General features: G+C 33.3%; 1 protein-coding gene across 4 annotated transcripts in view; it reads left to right on the top strand.

Moving 5' to 3' along the window:
• The window catches only part of 14-3-3zeta (tyrosine 3-monooxygenase/tryptophan 5-monooxygenase activation protein zeta), a 47,241-nt gene extending 26,488 nt beyond the window's left edge, over nt 1–20,753 (top strand). For 3 of the 4 annotated variants that reach the window (XM_083101840.1, XM_083101838.1, XM_083101841.1), the window contains exons 2-5: nt 5,331–5,638; nt 12,619–12,742; nt 13,984–14,147; nt 16,337–20,753. In XM_083101840.1, coding sequence (XP_082957966.1) covers nt 5,339–5,638; nt 12,619–12,742; nt 13,984–14,147; nt 16,337–16,492 — 744 coding nt within the window. In that variant the 5' untranslated portion in view covers nt 5,331–5,338 and the 3' untranslated portion in view covers nt 16,493–20,753. Of the gene's footprint in view, nt 1–5,330; nt 5,639–12,618; nt 12,743–13,983; nt 14,148–15,206; nt 15,371–16,336 lie in introns of all 4 variants that reach the window. The other variant, XM_083101839.1, reaches the window with a different exon arrangement.
• The last annotated feature ends 2,778 nt before the right edge of the window (nt 20,754–23,531 follow it).

The following is a 23,531-nucleotide window of genomic DNA, read 5'->3' as shown; positions in this document are numbered from 1 at the left end:
TCCCCTCCGTCCCGTACAGCAGGTGACATGGCCAGCATTACTTCCGGCATTCCTCGACTCTCCCATCCTTGACGACAATTATCCGATTCACTGACGAAGAAATGTTCTTAGTCACATACGATTAGATGCAATTGCACTTTTGCTCATTAGTCATCGCGCGAGCAGAATCGCATTATTTTAACACCAAAACAGCTGATTAATTCAATGTATCGCTCTAGCGTTGTAAATAAATCGTTGAGATATGTTCCGCATTCTTGCGGAAATTGAATCATTGAAGTTCACAGAATATCACACAACTTTTCAATCTTTATTTAAGAAAGTTAAATTATTTCAGTAGATTCTTGTATTGAAAAAGAACATGTGAGAGAGAGAAATAATGTAAAAAATATATATATAATTTTAAATATATAAAAAATAATTTTAAATGTATATAATTTTGAAATTATACAATGATACAAGTGTGTCTCGTAAACTTGATAATTTAGTGATACATCTTTGAGAGAAGAAAATTAGGAGAGAAAAATTAAGGAGAAAAATTAGAAAAAAAGAAATTAAGAAAAATAAATATAAATGTCAAAAAGAAATGAGAAAAAGAGAAATGATATCGAGAAAGAACCTCATTAATGATGCAAAGTTTTCAAATTCTTTGATATTTATAAGGATGTTTTCGAATGAGAGGGGAGAATCTATCTATATTATTCCCTCAGAAGGTTAAGTGGCCCTTAGAACTCTGCCTCTCTTTCGTGAGTTTTTCAACGGCATCGACCGGCATTAAAGCAATGAGTCATCGCAGACCATGTGATACCCACTCAATCCGCGCGTATATATATATAGGGTGTTTCTTGTCACTCGCGGCACTTTCTTTTAACGATAGATACTATTATTACAATTCGTAGAATTTAAACTTGCAAAAAATATTTAATAAATTATTCAATTTAAACGTGATTAATCACAAGTGTAAAAAATATGAAAGTATTGCTCATTTTAAAATTTTAAAGTAAAAATATGAATATCAAGATTTTTTTATTTTTGAATGTAAAATAATAATGTATATTTAAATATATATATCAAATATATAAATTATTATATAAATAGTCGTTAAAAACAGGTTTGAAGGAATGCATACTTTATGCAAGAAATTGGGTGTGCATCATCGAGAAACTTTCTCAGCGCAACGTATTTTCTTTACAAGTTATTTTTACAAAAGAATTTTCTTTCGTGCGCTACAATGTCTATTTAATTATCCCTCCTAGCGCATCCCTGCCAGAGACCTCCCTTAGGAAATCTTTCGATGCGTTACGAGCGTGTTTCGATCTCATTGTTCGTATAATATCGCTTTGCCTTCGCTTGAAGATTAATTCTGAAAGAAACTAGAGTTTTAACTTTTCGAAAGAAGTCATTTCTGTGTCACGAGGGAAATCATTTCTATTCTTATCTTTACCAAGAATGCATTCGTGTTTAAAGAAGGCGTGGTAAATTTATGTAAGATTCTTTTGTATTTATCTTTATAAATGTCAATGTAAAGCACGAATATTTATCTTGCATTTACGAGAATTTATACAGAATTTCGATAGATTTACGTAAATCGTAATGCAAGAAAATTGCGTAACAATTTATATAACAAGATCGTCATTTTTGCGAAAATGATATCTTTCGATTTTTCTTGCATAATTTATGATTTACGAATAACATGTTATGTGCGGTTTACGCTTAATATCCTTCATGAATGCGTCTAGTCTCACTTTTCAGTCACAAGTGTAATTCGTTCTTTCAATTCTACGGTATGAATCATCATCGTTTCCCCTCTCGCGTACTACGACGACGATGTAACATTCCGATCGGTACAACGAACGCGTTACGACATTTCGTTGCATTTAGTTAAACGTTGCACTGAGAAAATCTAAAGACTGAAATATTTTAAAACATGAGATCTAGATTTTTATTTTATGGAACTTACTGTTTTTTTTTTTAACTTGAAAAAATTTCTAAAAGATTAGAGAATTTAAAAATTCAAAAATTTAATTAAAAATTAAATACTAATTTTATTTTTGTAAAATTTTATTTTTTCGCAAAATTTTAACAATCTTTGAAAGAGTATTTTTTAAACTAGATAAATTATATTTGTATACATTTCTATGCTATATTTTTTGCTTCTAGAAATCTTCCTGTCTCGTAAATGATGCATCTGTAGAAAGAATACGTTTAAAAAAGTGATATTTTTCATTATTATAGTGTAATACTGATCGCATGGCAACTCCTGTGGGAATAATTTGCGTTTTTCAATTTCTCGGTAATGATGTGTCCTTAGTATTGTACATCCCATGTGTGACACAATGACAACGTAATCATCCGCTCGCTCGTTCGGTTTATCATACATGACCGATCCTCTTATCGGCTCATGGATTCACACGTGCGTGCGATTCACCGACTAGATATTGACCCTCTGACCGAGTCGCCAAGTCGTTAGAGTGATTTATTGCGTCCGAATGGCAGATGCGAGCAAAAAAAGGAACGAAGAGAGAAGAAATAACGCGCATCGAACCTGCTACAAACAACCTACTACTCAGGATGATTTAGATCTTAGATAATCGCGTAAAGAGAGTAATAATGTGAAATTTATTTATTTAACAGTTAATAAAACTATTCAATTACGTGAAATTTATTACGCGTTCTTAAATTTTACTAAAAGAACGACAAATAATAAACAGTAACTTAGCTAATATTAAATATTAAATAAGGCTAACATTCGTGATTGTGTAAGTTGCGTAATCGTATGTGATTAACGATACGTAAAACACCCGGTGATCGATTAAAATGATAGGTTAAAGATAAGAGACGGAATGGTATGAGATAAACTGTAAATCTCGATATCGACATTTCTGATAAAATTAGAGAAAAGTGATTAATGTGTAAAAAAATGTGACTTCTGAAATGCTTCTGAATGAAAATAATGTATTATATTATTCCGGAAAATATTATAATAAAGTAATAATTACAATCTTGATTTAAAAAAGATGGACAGTGCAAATAAAAATCTTATTTATTTTTGCTTTTAAAATAATCGGAATAAAATTTTAATAATTTAGAGAAAATTTGTTGTTGTACATGTAATTATTAATGTAATTTTATTAAGCATCATAAAAGCAAATAATCCTGTTTATCCGATTGTCATCGGTAATTTGTAAAACATTATTCTGTGTGGAATTGTCGTTAATCAAATATTAAATGATATTGATATCCAAAGTTTCGCATCACGTAACGTGTTTGTTGGATAATAGTATTCGATCGATAATACTCAAAGGACGTCGAGGTCCTGCATTTCATAGTGCATCATTTTCGAGAAACGGACAGCTTTGTACGGTTTCCACAGAAATGCGATAAACGCGAATAAGTGTACAATCTAATCCTCTTGTTACTTGTTACTTTAGCCTAGTCTTTATCGTGTCACGTACATATTAATCATTGATTTTCCGGCGATTAAATTCTCATCAGACCGAGGGAAGCACTTGGATTAGTAGTTATGCTCGAGATACATGTAATTTCCACCTTTTTTTACGACATTAATTACATTACAATAGATATTTTAGCTATTAACTATAATTACACGATTATAATTACACGCGTTTTTTTGTAGCATTAAGAATGCAGAACAATGATAATTATACATAATCATAATTATCTATTTATAAAATTGTATATTAATGCTACACATGAGAAAAACTAGAAAATTGATTAATTAAAATTTTCTTTGAGAGAAGAGAAATTATAACTCAAACTTTCTCAATTATTTTTCTATCTTGAAATTTCGAAATTGGCCTTTTTTTAATTATCAAAGAAAATTCTGCCTGAACATTTTATCGGATAAAATTGACAACAGGCTGTAAATGCGTTACATATCACAAGTATTTATCTTCTATTTGAAACGAGATTGATACAAAATATCTTTAGAAAGTAAATGTCCTCATTAAAAATATAGATAGTTATATATTTGAAGCTATATTTTGTTCGTTCAAACACATACGCACACAATAAAAATTTAGGAGCAACAATTTAAATCAGTGCGTTAAAATTTTCGTTATTATTTTACATTCTTTTTTCTAATTATAAATACATCTCTTTATCTTGGTTTGACAAATTTATTAATTGCTAAGAAAAGAAAGCAAAAAATTTACATAACAAACATATGCATAGTAGATTATAATGCTTTTTAAATTTTTCAATTTTTTTGTAGACATATAAATTAAATTACTGTCAGCAAAATAAATATAATTAATTTGTTGTCAAAAAAGTTATTTTCTTATCTAACATATCTAACGTTTGTTTCATATTTTTTTGATAATTGAAATCACCTTTAAAGTCTATTTTACATAGAACATTAAAAATATGTTAACTATTTCTTACATTAAAAGTTACTCGAAAATTTAAATTGGAGAATACATAGAGACATAATACTTATATAAAACCGATATTACAAGATACAAAACATCTGCTCTGAAGAAAAACAGGCATCGGAAGATTGGGAAAGCGTATGCTTATTTCTCCATCTGCTCGCCACTTTCTAAAAAATATTATTGTAAATAATATTTGTAATTTTTTTAACCGAAAAATTTTTTAGAAGCGCATTTAAGCTAAACTTGTAAGAGAAAAAATAGAAAGCCTCTTAAAATTTTCTCTAGTATTTAGAGAATGAGAAAGAAGATACCAGATGCTGGTCGAAACATTTTGGTAAATGAAAGATTATTTTTCTTTGCTGCATAATATGATTCTGAGGAAGGGAAAATTGATCTTTCCCAGAAGGAAGGCGTATCTCTATAGTTCATCGAGCTGTATTTCATTTAATGGACGAAATATAGTTGTGTCCGCTTCTAACAAATAAATTGTGTGTGTATGCATGTGTAGGAGCTTCTATTCTTTGCAATCTTTACGAATACAGTGTCCAAAGAACCATATTGCAGCGTGCTAAGCCGATCGGTCTTTGTATTGATGCGTATTGTATCCCTCGTGTATCTCGAGGTGCCTTTGCTCGACAGTTTCTCTGTGATTTCTAACAATATCGACGCAAAAAAGTCTTTGTTATTTGTTGGGAAAAACATGAGAATTTTTGCAAAAATCATAATTTGCTATTATAATTCAAAATAAATTCTCATATTTTATGTTTTATAAATATACTTACACGTATTATTAAGCGCGAATGTCAAAGAGTAAAATATATGTACGACAGTGTTTTGATTGAAAAACGTGATAAACGTCTAATTATGACCGAGTGATCATTAAGATTCTTAATTAAGACTCTTAATTATCAGTTTATTGAGACATTTTTCTGATTTCAGCCGACACAATGTCTGTGGATAAGGAGGAATTGGTGCAACGCGCGAAACTCGCTGAGCAGGCGGAAAGGTACGACGATATGGCGTCCGCGATGAAGGCGGTCACCGAGACGGGAGTCGAGTTGTCGAATGAGGAAAGGAACTTGCTCTCGGTGGCGTACAAGAATGTCGTAGGAGCGAGACGCAGCTCGTGGCGGGTAATCTCCTCCATCGAGCAGAAGACCGAGGGCTCCGAGCGTAAACAGCAGATGGCCAAGGAATACCGGGAAAAGGTCGAAAAGGAATTGCGCGAGATCTGCTACGACGTATTGGTAAGTGATACCTTTTTTTTTTCATCTATTCCGAATATATTTTGCAGGTATCGATCGCCCCTTTCTGTCGGCAAAGAGAATTTGCTGTGTTCGCCTAAAAGTAAATTGAAAAAGCTTATTTCGAGTAATGCGTTAATTTGAAGGGTATCGTGAAAGTAATACTTATTTTTCGAATTGACGAAGAATTTTGTTAATTATCATATCGGTTAATTTTGGTGAAAATCTTGTAAAATGCCGAATTAAATATTTGTATTTCTGGCGAATATTTATCTTTTTATAAGAACGGATGCATGGAATGCACGTATAAAAAAACCAGCGATGGCTAGAAACAATTTTTATTTTTGTCTTTACTCCGATCGGCGTTCTCGTTTTTTATCGTAAACTGCTCGTATACGTAATTCGCGCATGTGTTTGCTCAGCGGTCAGGCTCATTGTGTCGCCTTGCCGCTATTGATCGTAGTCACTCTGGACGAGAAAAGCCGGCGACATGAACGATAAAAGATGAGGCGGCATTGAAATATAGGGGAAAAAAGCTTCGCGTTCGTTCAGAAAGTAGAAAAAAAAGAGGATAAAAACGTGAGTTGTGTATTTGTCGAGGAATAAACGTGTTTGAACAAATGTCTTGGCACGACCTAGATGATGGAAAACGAGCTTTTAACGGTTCTCGCCTCATCTTGTAAAGTAATTCCCCGATAATTCAGCAATTTATTTTTGGAGCATGTAAAAAGTAAAAATTTGTTTAATTATTTATACGCTAAAATAAAGTGGCATTTTCGACAATTTTGTACTTTTTTTTTATAAATAATTCTTTTTAATGCATACTTCGAGATTGCATCATTGCACATTGAGACATAATACTTGATTTCCGTTGTTTTATCGGTATATGAAGTGATAAAGAATTGTCAAGAGTTATTTTTGGGTAATATATTGACACGAGTCGTCGCACACGCAATCAAGCCGTAATAAGATTAATTGAGTGGGCTCTGTGGGTCTTGATGAAGAGCTCCGGCGGAACTGTTTGGGTGAAACCTTTTCCTTTGAACTGCCGCATAGCTTGACATGATTTCATAAAACGATCCATTAATAAAATTCGTCACATATGCAATATTTGTTAATTTCCTAGGTTTTTTTGTTTATTTTATACGAATTTTTTACATAATTCATACAATTATATTTCATATAGTATTATTTTATCATTTCATATAAGATTACTTTATTGTATAAAACAAATATTATTTTATTGTATAAAATAATGGAAAAAATTTGGATCAAAATATTAAAAAATGTTCACAAAAATTAAATATTTAATAATTTTTGACATTAACGTTTTTTCGTGCAAATTTATATCCGTAATTTATCTATATTCTATCTATAGTCTCTCGTTTTCTCTCTCTGTTCTATTTATTTGACATTCTTTACGCTATATATCTTAATCATTTGCGTATGCATATTAATTTCGCGCTATCTGCATGATTTCAATATCCTCCGAGATCTTCACAATATAAATGATCCATCAATATATCAATGATAAATTCGCGATAAACGTGGGCTGGTGAACTCGGCATTATTTGTTCGCTGTCCGGGATGTGAATTTACATCCGAAAGAATGGGATTTCTGCTGGTACGTTGGTCGAAATTAATTTTCCGTCTCGCGCACACGTGATGTTTCTCACACTCGGATTTGCGATATCGTGTTTCAAATAGTTGGCACTATCGTGAATTTTCACACCGGACACAGCGCGGACTTTGTTGTAGCAATATATATCTGTTTTATCGCATTCTTGCGTTATGGCAATAAATCAATTCTCAAAGTTTACGAAATCGCGGAAGTTACAACACACAATGATGTCGTATCTTTGACATTTACTTGTCAGAAATTTTAATCATAAGAAGTGTAACATGTTCAATATAGCTTTAGATTTCGTACTTTTAATTTATATTAAAAATAAATTATGTGTTATATAAAGAACATCTAGTTTATTTTATTAATTAGATTTTATTAAATAAATTTTCATGAATTTATTTCTATTAATATATCAAAATCTATATAATTAGAAATTTGACGACTTAATATTTAGCAAGATATTGAGTTTAAATGGACATAATTACTATAATGGCGGATTTAAATAAAATTAAAGATACGATTAATATTCCTATTGTGAATAAAAGTATTACAAGACATTGCTTAAGTTAATGATTTTTTTATCATGTTGGAAATTTTAGATAATCAGTCGCATATATTAAATTATTGCTCAAGGTGTCACGTACTATTTTATTAAATTGTCATTTTTGCAGTTAATTATTATTTTCATCTAAAACAAATATATTAGGCTAATATTTTCTACGCATATGACTAGATATCGCCAAAATATTTCATATTTATCGTCATTACAGTATTATTAAAAATACTTTTTTATATCGTAATGCTATATACAATTCAATGTCACGTATACAATTCAAAATTATACTTTCTAAAAATTTTGCGTGATATATTAATCACACAATTACTTGATCAATTTTTTATTTTTATTTTTAATAATTTCGAATTCAATTATATCTCAAAATTTTTAATACTGATCAAATTGATGAAAACGAGAGAAAGAGGTGCGTTTTCCTCAAATTTCCGTATTGATGAATCCGATACTGTCTTTTTTTCCCCTCGTAATTTCTGAATAGTCGGTGCATTCCGTTTCTTTTTCCGCGACGTTGCAACCGTCACGATGTTTCCTGTTCTCTTCCATACATAGCTACGAACTCCGAAAAGGTGTCCAAAGAGAGTTATGTGCGGTGAGTAATCGACGTCTAAGAGGTGGGGGCAGAGTTGCGACAGATGGTAAATAATCAATTTCATATAATCGTAGAATGATGATTTCATTCTCACAGTGAGTTAATCACCGTTCTGAAACGTTTTTCCATGCGCCTAAAATTCCCGAACACACACATCTGAATATTTATTCAATTATATTAATATTATTATTAATATTATACTATTGAAGCCTCCTCTTATGCAACTTATTTTTTTCACTAATATTTTATTATGGAAATTAAAAATGAAAAATATGTGCGAATTTTTATAGATTTATACTTTTTTTTTAAATAAAAACATTACACACATAATATATATATAGCAAAGAAAGTTATTATAATATTTCTGATATTTGAATTTCCCATTTTATTTCGAACGAGATAAAATGGGAAAAAGAAAAAGAGGATTGACAGTTTGATGAAAGAAAGCTGCCACCGATAACGAGCATTCGCTTTCTCATATCGATCTGTCGTCTAATTGTCAGAAAGTATCCGCTTTCTAACGAGAAATTTTTCCGTTTGAAAGAATCGGAGACGTTAATTTCAGACGGGACTCCTGTCTAACTGTGCGAGTATTTGTTAGCGATTCATTATCATCATCGTCATTATCTACATCGTCGACGCGATAACGAAACGAGGAAATGCAATTACGAAAATATCGTCTTTAGTGTGTCTACGAAGTCATTAGCATTGGTTGCTCCGTCAGGAATATTTGCGCGAACTGTGTTGACGTTGAGTTCTTTATTCGAAGTTTTAATTACATTGTCTAAGCGATTATCGTGCAAAATAATCCAAGTTGTAGAAAGTAATTAGGAAATGTGTTTCTCTTGAGTTCTCATTTATATATATTGTAGATTATAACTGTCATGATATTTTTTACTCGCTAAGAAGCGCAATTTAAAATAAGCTTTCTAATGTCTAATATTCGATCGATTTTTAATTTTCAATATTAATATTAATATTAATTAAAAGAGAATTTTTTAATTAATATTAATTAATATTAATATTAATTTAAAAATTCTCTTCATCTAAATTCTGCTAAAATAAGTTGCGAAAAGATCTTGTTTCAATCTTTTGCTAAACACTAAGTCAAAATTTTCATGATAAGAGTATTCGAAAGAAATCGATTCGGAGCGGACAGGCATTTTGTATAATAGAATGTCAACATGGGAAAGGATAAAGTGAATTGTGTACTGCGGATTTTGCCTCGAGCATCGAAACCCGTTTGCAAGCAATATACCCGCTTCTCTTCCGTACCTGAGGATCATCTTACGTAGTTGACAATTTTCCATCACCTCTCGCGCTCGCTTCCTTACTCTAGAGGATGAAGATCATCCTCCGGATTGAATTTCAAACGGATCAATTACAGCTTCTATTCATGATTCTCCTTCGAAAGAGCACCCAGCTCTCTTATTTTTTTCTTCTTGAGAATAATCCCCGTATTGTCCTGGTAATATCGGTTCTAACACCGAGGTAATTTTATTATTTTTGTGTTTCTCCTTTAGCCTTGAATCGTCTTATTTACATAATAACATTTAATACGAAGAATCTTGCGCCTTTTGTTTCTCAAAAAGTAGCCTTGCTATTTCAATTCTTTCGATTATACATCTCAAGAATTTAATTATAAATAACTTTTTTTATTATCTCTTACTAATACTTATGCATTGTTATTTAATTTCTTTAATCTCTTTCAAGTTTTAAGCTTTGAGACGCTTGTTGCGTAACATCCACGGTGGGATATTAAAGCGTGACCTTTCGAGCTTTATGTCAGTCGGAAAACTCATTAAACTCGGTGAATTATAAGCCACCAGATGCTTTTTCGCGATCCTCGGAATCTTGTCCAATCTCCGTTATCATTACGTGAACTATATTTTCCAGTATCCGGAAATAAACGGAAAAGGAAGAGGAAGCGGGACACGCCTATTCAAACGGACGTACCTCAAACTGCCGGAAATGGCACGTTCCGCTTCGTAAATGGAATCGGCTCTTTCTTAAAGGGAAAATTAAATTCGCTCGAGGTCATGTTTAAAAAAAAAAAAAAAAAAATATGCACCGTCTTTTCGATAATGTATGATAACGTAAATAATTTCTCTTTTAATTTTCGTCGATGATAAATTTCTAGATATCTGTAAATATTAAAAATCTTCGCACATTTGTTCATTAAATAAATTAAATAATATTCCTCTCCGTAAAATAAATAATATTTTCATATTACCACAATTATTGCTTCAATTATAAATCAAGAGATACATATTTCAGTTATTCGATATAGAAAATTTTTTGTACGAGGATTTGCTTAAAGAGATGAGTGTTAATTGCAACGAAAATATTTAAAGAGAGAAGGAGAGGATTAGTCAGATTTATCGTAGTTCGCGAGATGCACGTCAAACGGTGAAATTGGAGCAAGATCTAGCTATGAAACTCAATCGTCGGACCTGTTCTCGGGCTCTCCTATGCACGTCATCGACCATAAGCGATGGCATATTGTACTGCATCTCTCTTGACGCAGTCAGGTTTCATAGATCGCTCTATGGTTTAATAAAAACGAAGATATCTTTAGCTCAATAGGCGCGAAGATGGGAAAACGTGAAAAAGTCGACTGTCTTTTTGTCCGTCTTAAACGGACCATCGTGATTTTGCGAAACGATAGTTTTAAAAATAGATTGCAGGAAGTTGTAATAAGTAGGAAAAGAAATAAGAATAATTAGAATTGAGCGCAGAAGAAATATTACAATCGAATGCAGCTTGCAATTCGATGGTGCAAGAAATTGGAAAAGATCAATTTATAATAATAAAATTGGAACATCTCGAAATTAATAGTGTTTCTCGCAAAGTTTAATTACAGATTAATACAGTTTTTTATCGAGCTTGTGGAGAAACGCATTTCGATTATTTGCAGCCGCGATTTTATTTCTCTATAAAGGGATAAAGTTGTCGTGACAGATTAAAAATTAACAACTACCAAGATTGTAAGTTACAAAACCGGTCTTTTCTCGCTCGTGAACTCGATATGCGAGAGAGCCAACCCGACGACGATGACGTACGAACATGGTTACCTTTTTTGTTTCCTCTTTTTATTGCGACGCGCCGCGTAATCACACGATTATGCGCAATGTAATAATTTACGACGGCACGTTTGTGCATCGATACAACGATTTGCGTAGACACATATAATATATAAGGTTCGATATTGAAATTATTAAATTGAGATTCTAATAAAATACACATGATACTTATTTTGTAAAGTACACAATAATAGTAAAAATAATTTTTTTTAATTATCTCTAAAAAGAATCGATTTTCATAAGAAAATTATCTTGATCTTTTTTTTTGTTTTATATTATCAATATCGCTAGACAATTAATTCTGACAAATGTTGACTGATGACCTTTCATCATCTCTGGCGTCGATGCATTATGTTAAGGCGCAATAAATATCTTCGCGCTATTTACGAGTTTCGCGCATGTAAAGTTAGTCGGCCAACACTGTTCTTACGTCACTATAAGTAGCCAGGATGTATGAATGTGCGTAGCGTCAAGTGACTCGTCATTGACCGGCACAGCGTGTTGCGCATCAATTTTTCGCATTTTATCTGCATTAATTCGTATATTATTAGAGATATTATCTAACAATAATTAATAACCGATTTATTTAAAATAACAATTGTCTGATTTATTCTTAAAAATATTTTATTACATTTTGTATTTTTTAAAATAATTTTATACGTATTCTTTCATTTTAATTCTCCAAACCTCAATCTGATTACTCTATTAGAACGAATCGGTGAATTACGCGACGTCGCAGGAATAAATCAATTCAATTACGAAATACAATCTAATCACACTAGGGTGATTTGTCTAGATAAGAGAGTTACTTGATTAATGAAGCAAGCTGGATCAACGAAGTTTCTCCCCAACATAATTTCCACGATTAAATCTTTTTCTTCATCAACATTATTTGTTTCATTACATCATTTTTTACATTATCTTCTTATTTATATTTTAAATTTGTATTTTATTAATTAGTCAAATGTAGAATCTAGAAATTAACTTGGAATACAGCAGAATTCTATTTTATTATTTTTGAAATTTTTATTTTACATATCTCGAAGAATATTTTTCTCAACAATTATCATGTTAGCATTTATTTATTTATCTACATTTGTATCTTTGCAGGGACTCTTGGATAAGTACCTGATCCCCAAGGCTAGCAATGCCGAGAGCAAAGTATTCTACCTCAAGATGAAGGGTGACTACTATAGGTATCTCGCAGAAGTCGCCACTGGTGAGACCAGAAATAGTACGTATCGATCTTTTATTACACATGAGCTTATCCATGAGATCCTTCTCGTGAAACGGATCAAAATGAGAAGCAAGCTCTCGAAATACGAGATCGTCTTGCGTAGTGATTTTTCGCAATCGATATCGATGTGACTGTCAAGGCTGACAGATGTTTAAAATTAAATCACACAACGTGCAGTATATTCGCAAAATTGGCCAAAATCTCACGAACGGCTCCTCACTTTGATCTTGTTCTCAATTATGTTCGACTACATAGTATGTAAGTTTTTGAGTGTACTTCTCTCGAATGAACATTTATAGTATTCTTGCGTGTGATACAATTACGTCAACAGATGCTTCGGTTATTTGCAGTCACTTATATAGTGAAAATTGTTCGCGGGTAAAACTTTACACGAATTTTAATTTCAAGAATTTGTAAAATATAAACTGTAAAAGAATATTTTATCGAAAAATAGCATTTTTCTTGAAGCTTCTGTATTTTTTAAATTTTTGTATATATTTTCGATATTACAAATCTATAATTGTAAATATTAATGATGAATTTGAAAATTTCTTTTCTTAGATTAATTTTTATCATTTTTTTCGCATTTTATTTAAAGCATTGACACAAAGTTATGTTTTTACGAGCATTATATGAAGGGGAGAGTTTATAAAGTTCATAGAAAAATATTGATATTTACACTGATTTTAAAGTTTCGATAAAAGCAAATAATAAAATTTGAAGCGAATGCGTGATATTTATTGGATTAAAAGGGCTCTTAAGTGTATATTATTATCTTAATCAAGTAATTTTTCAGAAAAGTTTATAATTTTACATAGTTTTAATGTGTTATTATTAAATATTGTAGTTGTAATCACAGATATCACAATATTGATTTACTCTACTTCGAGAAAATATCTAAATTGTCTAGAAGCACGTAAGAGTTATTGAGTTGCATAGAACACATAAGTAAGACAAATCGATAAATGATTCGAGAAATCGGCCAATAATTTCTACTAAGAAAAAGCAATTAAGATTTTCTAGTGCTAATTAATTGGAGTTTCTTAGAAGCTATAAATATATAAAAAATGTTTTCATTATATTATACCTTGAGATGCGATAAACCCATGATATTATCGCATCTTTCAAGTTCTAAGCAACTCTTAAATCGATTTGATACACGAAGCACTACTACTCGAAGCGTGCTAGTTCACGCAAATAAGACAGACAGACATGCTTATAATCCACGTAATATCCAGCCGTGGTAGACGACAGCCAGAAGGCATACCAAGATGCGTTCGAAATCAGCAAGTCAAAGATGCAGCCTACCCATCCGATCAGGCTAGGTCTCGCCCTCAACTTCTCGGTCTTCTATTACGAGATCCTCAACTCCCCAGACAAGGCCTGTCAGCTGGCCAAACAGGTACACGTCCAGTGAACTAATCGCTTTCTTTCTAGCAATTTTTTCTAGCAATTCTATAGGAGAGAGAAGCGAAGGTGATGGTGGTGATGGTGCACAGTGGTGACAAAAATTACGAGCGCTTTGTTGATTTGCATATCTATCTACCTACCTACCTACCTACCTACCTACCTACCTATCTATTTCTCTCTGTTCTATAAAGATCGATATTTTTTTTTATTTGACTAATTCAAAACGTCTTATCAAACTATATCATAGTGACAATTTTGAAATATGTTGAAATCACTGTACATAGATAGTAGTATTAAAGCTGAAATCTACTTGAAAAATATTTAGTTAGAGATAAAACCTGATATACACATAGATATACATAAATAGATTTGGAAATAATTTCTCAGTAATTTTTATGAAACATATAATAACATAAATATGATAATATTGCGAATGTTATAGAATTCTTCGTAGTATTTTTATATTTTTAAAAAATTATGTGCACACGTATTTAAAAAATATCTTTATTAATGACAGTATAATTGTGAGATATATTATTATTTTTAATCGGGAAATTGTTTTTAAATAAAGATACGAAAGAAAAACACTCGTCATAATTATATGAGATTATTTTAATAACTATCATGCACAGCATCTGGTATTCGGTAGCACATGCAAATCGATAATCGTGAAAAATAATCACTTTTATTCAAATTTTTAATATTTACATTAACTATTGATTAACTCACGCAATGATTCAAAACAAAGGTGTACGTCAGGTTCGGTCACATCGTGGAAGATTAATGGAAAATTGACTTATGAATACGATTCGTTCAAGGCCGAGCAAAACTCAGAGCAAAGCGGTCTTTGTAGGACAGACGCGAGGAGAATCGTTGAAACTCGCTCGCATTTTTCTCTCCTTTTATTTAGTTTTCGTTCCTTTTTTCCTTCTACGCTCTCCCTCTCTCGTTCCTTTTCCCGACGACAACGATTTATTACTACGATGGTCATGGCGTAGAAATGAGGTCGTGGAAGGTGTAATCTGAATAGAGGCTGATTTGCATTTTGCAGCGGTAGTCGAGGATTCGCAGAAGGCGTACCAAGAGGCGTTTGACATTGCGAAGGCGAAAATGCAGCCTACGCACCCGATCAGGCTCGGCCTTGCCCTCAACTTCTCCGTTTTTTATTACGAAATTATTAATTCCCCGGCTAGAGCCTGTCACCTAGCCAAGCAGGTTAGAGGGAGGATTGTGAAAAATTTGCGTTTGACGCTTCAACGCGGAAAATTTTTTTCTAATAAGTTCGTTCTTGTGTATATTAACGCGCTCGTCGTTGAACTGCGTACGCGATAAGACTGCTGATAAAGAAGAAAATTAAGGCTATGCATTTTGATTAAAACACCTCTGCTAAAAATAAATTCTATTCGTTTAATTTAGGTTTTTATTCGGTTTAATAAAAAGAAAGTAAAATACAATAAATTGTATTTTTCTGTTATATCGAATATTAAAAAGTAAATATTTATATTTTTTATATATATTTACAAATTTAATAAATATTTATTTATTATATATTATTTTTTACAAATATTTATTAAATAATAAAATAACAAATAAATCAAAGATCAGCAGCCTTATTAATTAAAATTTATCATTTTCTCGTGTATTCTAATCCTTGACGTGACATTGAATTTATCCTTTAATGGCCCGTTTGACTTACTTCTTGGAGTGTTAATTAATTTTTGTATGACTGATGTGCCGTTTAATCTTTGATTTTCTCTTAATCTGCTTTTTTCTAAATTCTTTACTAATACATATTGATATAAACTGATGTCTCCACTGATGCCGCACTAACCATCTTCATACTCTCTACTTGTATTTTAACATTTGCTAAAAATAACAATTTTACTTTGATAAAGATACATAGAATACTTGTACATTTGATACAATTTTTATAATTATAATATTAATGGATTATTTGGGAATTTACCTTTATTATTATTAATAATAATTAAGGTAGGTAAATTCCTAAATAATCCATTAGTATTATTCTCTGTTTAAATATATATTTAAATGATATAATTTCTGAGTGAATAGATTGGATTTAAAAGTAGAATAATTAATATTAAAAAATAAAGTTGTGTGAGAATAATATAAAGAATTTGAATGAAAAATATCCGACACGTGTTTATTTTACCTTTGCAGGCGTTCGACGACGCGATCGCGGAGCTGGACACACTTAACGAGGACAGCTACAAAGATTCCACGCTGATCATGCAGTTGCTGCGTGACAACCTCACTCTGTGGACCAGTGATACGCAGGGCGATGGGGACGAGCCACAGGAGGGCGGCGACAACTAACCTTCCTAAGCTTAAGTCCTTTCTAAACCTAATAAGAACATCCTATTCTCTATCGTCCCCCCGTCCCCCTGAAGTGCTCACCCATATGTCCATCCACCCGGATCCATCCACCCATGTCCACCATCTCCTCTCGTCCCTCGCGCGTACCTCGTTTCCTTCTTTTCCTTCCTTCTTTTTAACCGCAGGCCTTCCCCTTTCTTAAATCTCTCTTTGAAAAAGAAATTGGTCCTTTTTCATTTCTCTCCTTTTCTCTTTCTTTCTCTCTCTTTGTCCTACGACCGCACACTGCTGCCGATGCCACCGTCACAGCTGCTACGCCCGGTTCGAAAAACTTGAACATGAGAGAACACTCGAATAATCTATTTAAGCTTGATTGTGTTCTCCTTTCGCGGATGATGCTAAGGAAAAGATACTTCTAAAAATTGAACCTAGACATGGAATTGAAGCTTTGTCGATATTCGGAGTGAATAAAAATTGTTGATTATGAAATGTGTATGGAGTAAAAACGTGCGAAGAGAGGCAATCATCGGCGAGGAGGAATAATTGAGCCTTATGGATCATTTAGTTTTTCTCTGATACGAAGTTTTTCAAACAAAATGTAATCCTTGTTTGATCCATTTGAATGAAGGAACAGGAATTGTGGATGAACAGAGGAAAGGACAGGAGGAGACACACACACTTCACACACACATCTCCCCCTTTCCCGCATACCCTGTCTCGTCAAAGCGTATATCCCTCGGGTGATCATCGGTAACGCACATTACAGAAGAAAAGTATGCGCTAAATTATTCAGCTTCACGAGTAGCAAAAAAGTGATATAGTACTAAAAGATGAATCACAACGTTGGGACGAGATACGGAATGCAGAGGATAACATACTATCATTACTCCCAGAATCTGTTCGCTATTTACCATTAAAAGAAGAAGAGTGTAACGTTAGAAAGAAAAAGAAAACCTAAAATACAGGAAAAAGAAATAACGCGGAGGTACGAGAAGAAGCGAAGAGAATGAGAAAATGAAAAGCACGCATGAATCTACTACATTATACCCAGTTGTCATTTAAATTAAATTTCACATTGTCTAGCAAGTACGAATATTATTATACGAAGGGAAGAACGCAGGAGGAGAAAGGAGAGTAAAAAAACAAATACATTAAGTTATTAAGTTCCAAAACGACATCAGTGGTAATTTGATTTTCACGCTCTCGCTGTTTTTATCTTTTTTCTTTTCTCCTCTCTCCGCAACATAACCATCACAATTTTCCACACAATTCACATGCAACTTGGTATATATCTCTTCTCATGCATAAATTCCTTTCTTTTCCTTTCGTCACAATTGGTGAAAAAAAACTTGGCGGTTATCTCCTTCTTACTGAAATCCGATAGTCTTAAAATCTATTCTTGAATTTTCCTTATCGCATTGCAATTTTATCTGCAACTTAGAATTTTATCTATAACGCAGAGATAAATCAATCAAGATCGTCAGTAGCGTACAAATAATTATTCTTATTATCACAATTGTGTAAAAAGAGAAGGAGAGCACGTTTCTGCTCGTCGTCGTTCTGCTCGTCGTCGCGATCGTTCACATACGCTTCTTAAATTTCGTGTGATTGTGGAATGAAATGCAGAAGGAGGATAAGACGTGAACCGCTCAGTTTGCTATTGTCATCATCGAGCGTGGAGATTACACACGTTAGATCGTCGTATATATCCTGATCCTGGCGTCTGAATCTTTCGACTTTTTCGCACTTTCTATTTCATTGCCTCTCGTCTCTCTATTATATTATACACGAGAGAGATTATAATATATACACCACAGAATATATTTATCACTTAGTAAATTCGTATCGTGATCGAGAAGAATGGAGAGAGAACAAATTGTACGCACATATACACACGAATATATAGATAATCGCATATTTACTTTCGTCCTATGCGATGTTCATTTCCAAGGGTTCGCGAGAGAATTTCTGTGTGTTACGAATCGTGCTTCTCGAGAATATCATTGCGTAGAGTATCGAGATCCGAAGAAGCTCGCGGCACCTAGCCCCTCCGTAAAGGTGTACACATCGAAAGAAGTTGTTCACGCAAGTCTATTTGTATATGCAAATTATCGACTGGCTAAGATAGACCGGGCGCGAAACAATGTATAGAATAAAATCATCGAACGTATTGAAATTAATTGCCTTTACATTTTAGAAATATATATATGGAGTGAGATGCGAGGCTTCGTTCGACGTGTACCGTGTATATCACGCAGATCATATCTGAAGCGTGATGTATTTCTATCGTTACTAAACGGATCTAAAAGATATATTCTTCACATTATAAGAGAAGACTGCAAGAGACTCTAACGGGAGGTCAAAGACTATTCAAACACACTCTCTGTATCGCGCTCGTCATCCGACGCGAAGAAAGAGAGAAAAAAAAGAAAACAGGAAACGAGGAGCTAAGTATTTTCGCTCTTCTCGTATATATATGTATAATTAAGTATATGTATATACGTGCTGACATCATATATATACACACATTCAAACATACACGTACATCACGCTTATGTAATATCGCTATGGGAGACAGTTTTAACAAGTTAGTCGCTAATTACACGTGAACGGGTAAACGTTTTCCTATTGTCGTTTGATATTTCTTGATGTATAATCGGTGTCTCTGTCGCAACAAGACTGTCTAAAAATCGCCGAGAACGTCATTTGATATGTTGCGAAGAAAGAAACAGAAACACAGAAAGGAAAAACGAGGGAGAATGAGACAAATCGTGAATGTTGACATCTAAACGGCGACTTCTCCTATCCCCCCGCCTCCTTCCTTCAAACGAGAGCGAGAATGTAGCGTGTAATTGAAGTATTGTAATTTATCGTTGCTGTTTTGATCGCAATGGAACTCCAATCTGTTCCATTTTGATAGAATATCTTGCGACTTGCGTCCTTTGTAGACGAGTCTTTTAGGATCGAGACAAAGGATGAAGTAAAGATTGAGATACAGACGACAAGAAATTAAATATAATGCGCAACGATATAATCCCATGTTTGTGATTCCATTACAATCAATTCGAGATTAAAATCTGTGTGATTTTGACATCACTTATATTTATTTTTTTGTACATTGTATCTCGTGCTTTATCCTATCTCTCGATACTTAGCGTTGTATAAGAAAAAAGTCGAACGATAAAAGCGCAGACGAGTATCATCCCATTTGTATCCTTCTTCCTTTGATCTTCTTATCTCTATCTTTTTCCAAAATGTTTTGAAATGAAAACGGGGGCTAATTTAGGCGGGACCGGGCGTGTGTGCATGTGTGATTAAAAGTGGCAGGATGCGAAAACCGTCACGATGTATCAGAGAATAACGTTGTTGATCGATCTCGCGGATCTTCCTTGAATATAACATCCTTCTCTTTCCATTCCTCTTTTCGCCCTTTTCTCTTGGATCTACTTCTTTGTTTTCCCCAATATAACATAAATTCCTATCCCAATCGCTCACCTCCGAATCAACAAGCCAAACGTTAATCTTGTGTTCTTTTCATTTTCTGGATATTGATTTTCTGGATATGAATTTTCTAAAATAAACGTTATGTTTTTTTAATAATCCTAGCAGTGACTTTACTCGGTCAAAAGAGACATCATCATCATTATTATTATCATCATCTTCATCTTCATCATCATCATCATCATCATCATCATCATAATCATCGTCTGCATTATCATCTTCATCGTCGCCAACATCGTTATAAGCGTCTTGATACATAAATTCTTCGATCCTCTTCTCGCAATTTTTACCAAATCCGGGTCTCTTCCCATTTATTTTTTTTATTTGTTTTTTTTTTCCTTTTTTTAAATTCGATTATCTCGAATCATACATGAGAGTAATTCGTATGTGCGAACGCGTACGTCGATGATCGCGAGGGAAGCGATGGCGACGTGTCTCTTCATACTAGTACGACGTGTTCGATCACGCGAATTCATACGACTTTTGCTCTTAATCCTGGTCCTTTACACATAAAACCGCATCCATCCACACTCATCCATTTATCCACGCATGTTCGACTGTTTTCCTCCAGTCATCCATTCTTCTCTTCCCTTTTCCTTCTTCTACTCTACCCTTCCTGCCTTCCCTCCCTTGGTCCCAAATTACGTTGTTCTATTTGTATTTATCATCAGCCCATCGTAATTGTAAATTATAATTATTATAAACGTTTACACGAAATAATAATAAATTCTGATAAAATGTCTGAGAAAAAAAACCATAACCCACACGGTTGTATCTTGCTTTGCGACGATAATGCCATTGTTTCTCGGAGGAGGTGTTTGCACATGGTGACGATGTGTTTTACAATTCGCAGCGAACAGAAGACGAGATTACATATTTGCAAAATGCGCGAACTTTATCGCGAATCGTAGCGGATTCCTGCAATGTGTCTTGTCAACAAAATATCTCATTGGATTGGAATGACTACTACCTCTTCGAGTTTGGGATCTACGATTCGCGACACTTTGAGACAAGTCAGCGTTTCACGCTTTTTATGAAGATAACAGAATTCGCGGAAAATCGAATGATCTTCCGAGTACGCTCGGAACATGTAACACTCTGATAACATTATTTATAAGATAACTTACTCGTTGACTTTTATATATACGTATACATTGAACGTTATATATCTATAGATGTCTTAACACTTTAGATGAATTTTACAGGAGTATCTTCAAAAAGAATCCATTATGTTTAAATGTCCAGACAGTTTTAGTTTAATTTCATATTACAAAAATTTTTATATATTTATTTCGATTTCTTTTATAAAGTAATAGTCTATCATTCTCTCTCTCTCTTTCTCCCCCACACTCTCTTTGTCTTTTTCTTCTTTCTCTCTCTCTCTTTTCTTTCTCACTTTATTTGGTGTCGATTATGATATCAAATAATGTTTTATAGTATTAAACTTTATTAATAATTAACTTGATTCTTTCACGACAGCTCGGGTGATGACAAAAGTTGCAGTCATATCGATATAAAGAAAAGAAAGAAAGAGAGAAGGGAAATGAAGCCCGATGGAAAAAATATTCGCGTAAGAACGTTGTATTGTTTGGCATAATCGAAGTTTAGCAATATCGTTAGAGTGGAAGTACAAACAAGAGCAACAGAGATTTTCTCATGTATTTAAAGTGCAAAAGGATATTTATTTCGATCGCTATTATGGGTATCATTGTACTAGATGTATATCCCTCGCTCTTCAATCTCCTTCGTCCCTTTCCTCCCCCAACCCTTACCTCCCTTCCCCCCATACTCTTTTACCGCTCATTTTTCTTGTCGATGGTATATCTACACATGTATTTGTATACACGACTTATGCATTATGTATACATACATACATATATATATGCATACACTACGAGAGACACACGGTAAATACGCGACGCGAGGTATATATATGTATATGTACGCGTGCCTTTTCCGACAAGAAAGGCCTACCTATACGATTAATCATGCTAAATTTTTTGCACAATTTATACGTGTAGCCGATACGAAATACGGTTTTTGCTAACGAGAGTAGCCAAACTACTACTTAATGCGAGCGACGAGACGCGAGAGGTGTCACGCGTGTGCGGAAGCGAGGAGGATAAAGAAAATTATGAAAAAATTCTCCGAATCGCGAAAGCGAACGGGCATTGTTCCCACCGATATTTGCGCGAATCGCAACCGCTCGTGCAGTCTCTTGTCGAGACCTAGATAAAGACGTATAGATCCAGCGAGTCTCAACCCGCGACAGCTCAGTTAGTGGAATCGATCGAGGTTCGAAGCGAATAATAAAATTCGATAGAGAGCTTTTCATTTGAGAGAGCGAAAACTTGCCGTGTTCAGGAATGAGGTTGAGAATTTTCGCGTTAGAATACCATTTTCGTACGGTAGATGAGTTTTCCCGTAGAGACGACATTCCTAAGAATACCGGCGACAAAACTCGAAGCTATTTCAAAGAGATTCGAAATTATATAATTTTATATTCCGAAACTTTTCTCCGTCGTGAATTATTTCTATTATTACTGGAATTACTTTCGATGAAGAATCTTTTATTCGACTTATAAAAAATTATATAAATATGATTGCGAGAGACATAATTAATCATTTAACGAAGTTTATATATATCATTAGTGAGCTACTTTTATTCGGTATATCTCTTTTTATTATAATAATATTTATCTTTATAAAATTATTTGCAAATCAATGCATTATACGTGATACATTAGAGATAACATTGCATCAATCCGCCTTTAATTTTCATCGAACAAAAGTGTTTATCTTTCTGTAACAATAATTAAACATTTTGATTGCTCGATTGTTTCGATTAAATGATCTGACAATTGAGCAATCTTTTTCTCTCTCTCGATATTAAACCGTTATACGTGACCTTCGATTTTGTCGCCGCGTAAACCTCTCGCTAGAACGAAGATTTTCCTCGGTTTTGCTCTTCTACAATTGTAGCCTATTTTTAGCTGTCGATCCAATCTTCGCCCTTCACCCGCTTCCTTACCCCTTCCTCAATCGATATAGATCAATGCCGTTTCAATCGAATATATTACACGTTAAATGGATTAACAAACAAAAAAAGATGATTTGGCGGGGTGGTATTTGTAAATAAAGCTGTAAAAGCGATGAAACGGTGCAATCATTTCACCTGCATCAATCGCTGCATCGATGTAGAAATAGAAAAAATGGAATTTTTTTAGAAATAGAATCAACCCGCACACGCGCGCATTCTTTTATTTAACATATAGATTTCACCGAGAATTTACTCGATACTGACAATAAGTATTTTTCTGAATATTAAATCAAAAATATTTAGCAATTTAAAACAAATATTTAAAGATATTTAACATTTTTAATATTCGCAAGATATCTATTTATCCGAAGAATATCATTAATCTCGAAAGTATTGAAACTGATACCGACAATTATTTTTCTGGATATATTAAATGATTTTACATTCTTCATTCCTCGTGTTACATTGCATCATCACGGCACACTTTGCACGGTATAA

This window comes from Camponotus vicinus, unplaced genomic scaffold (assembly GCF_025532165.1).
Source record: "Camponotus vicinus isolate PSW18456_S1 unplaced genomic scaffold, iyCamVici1.0 SCAF_6, whole genome shotgun sequence".
Taxonomy (NCBI): Eukaryota; Metazoa; Arthropoda; class Insecta; order Hymenoptera; family Formicidae; genus Camponotus; species Camponotus vicinus.
Note: the sequence above shows the minus strand (reverse complement) of the source record. Positions and strands in the feature narration are given on the sequence as shown.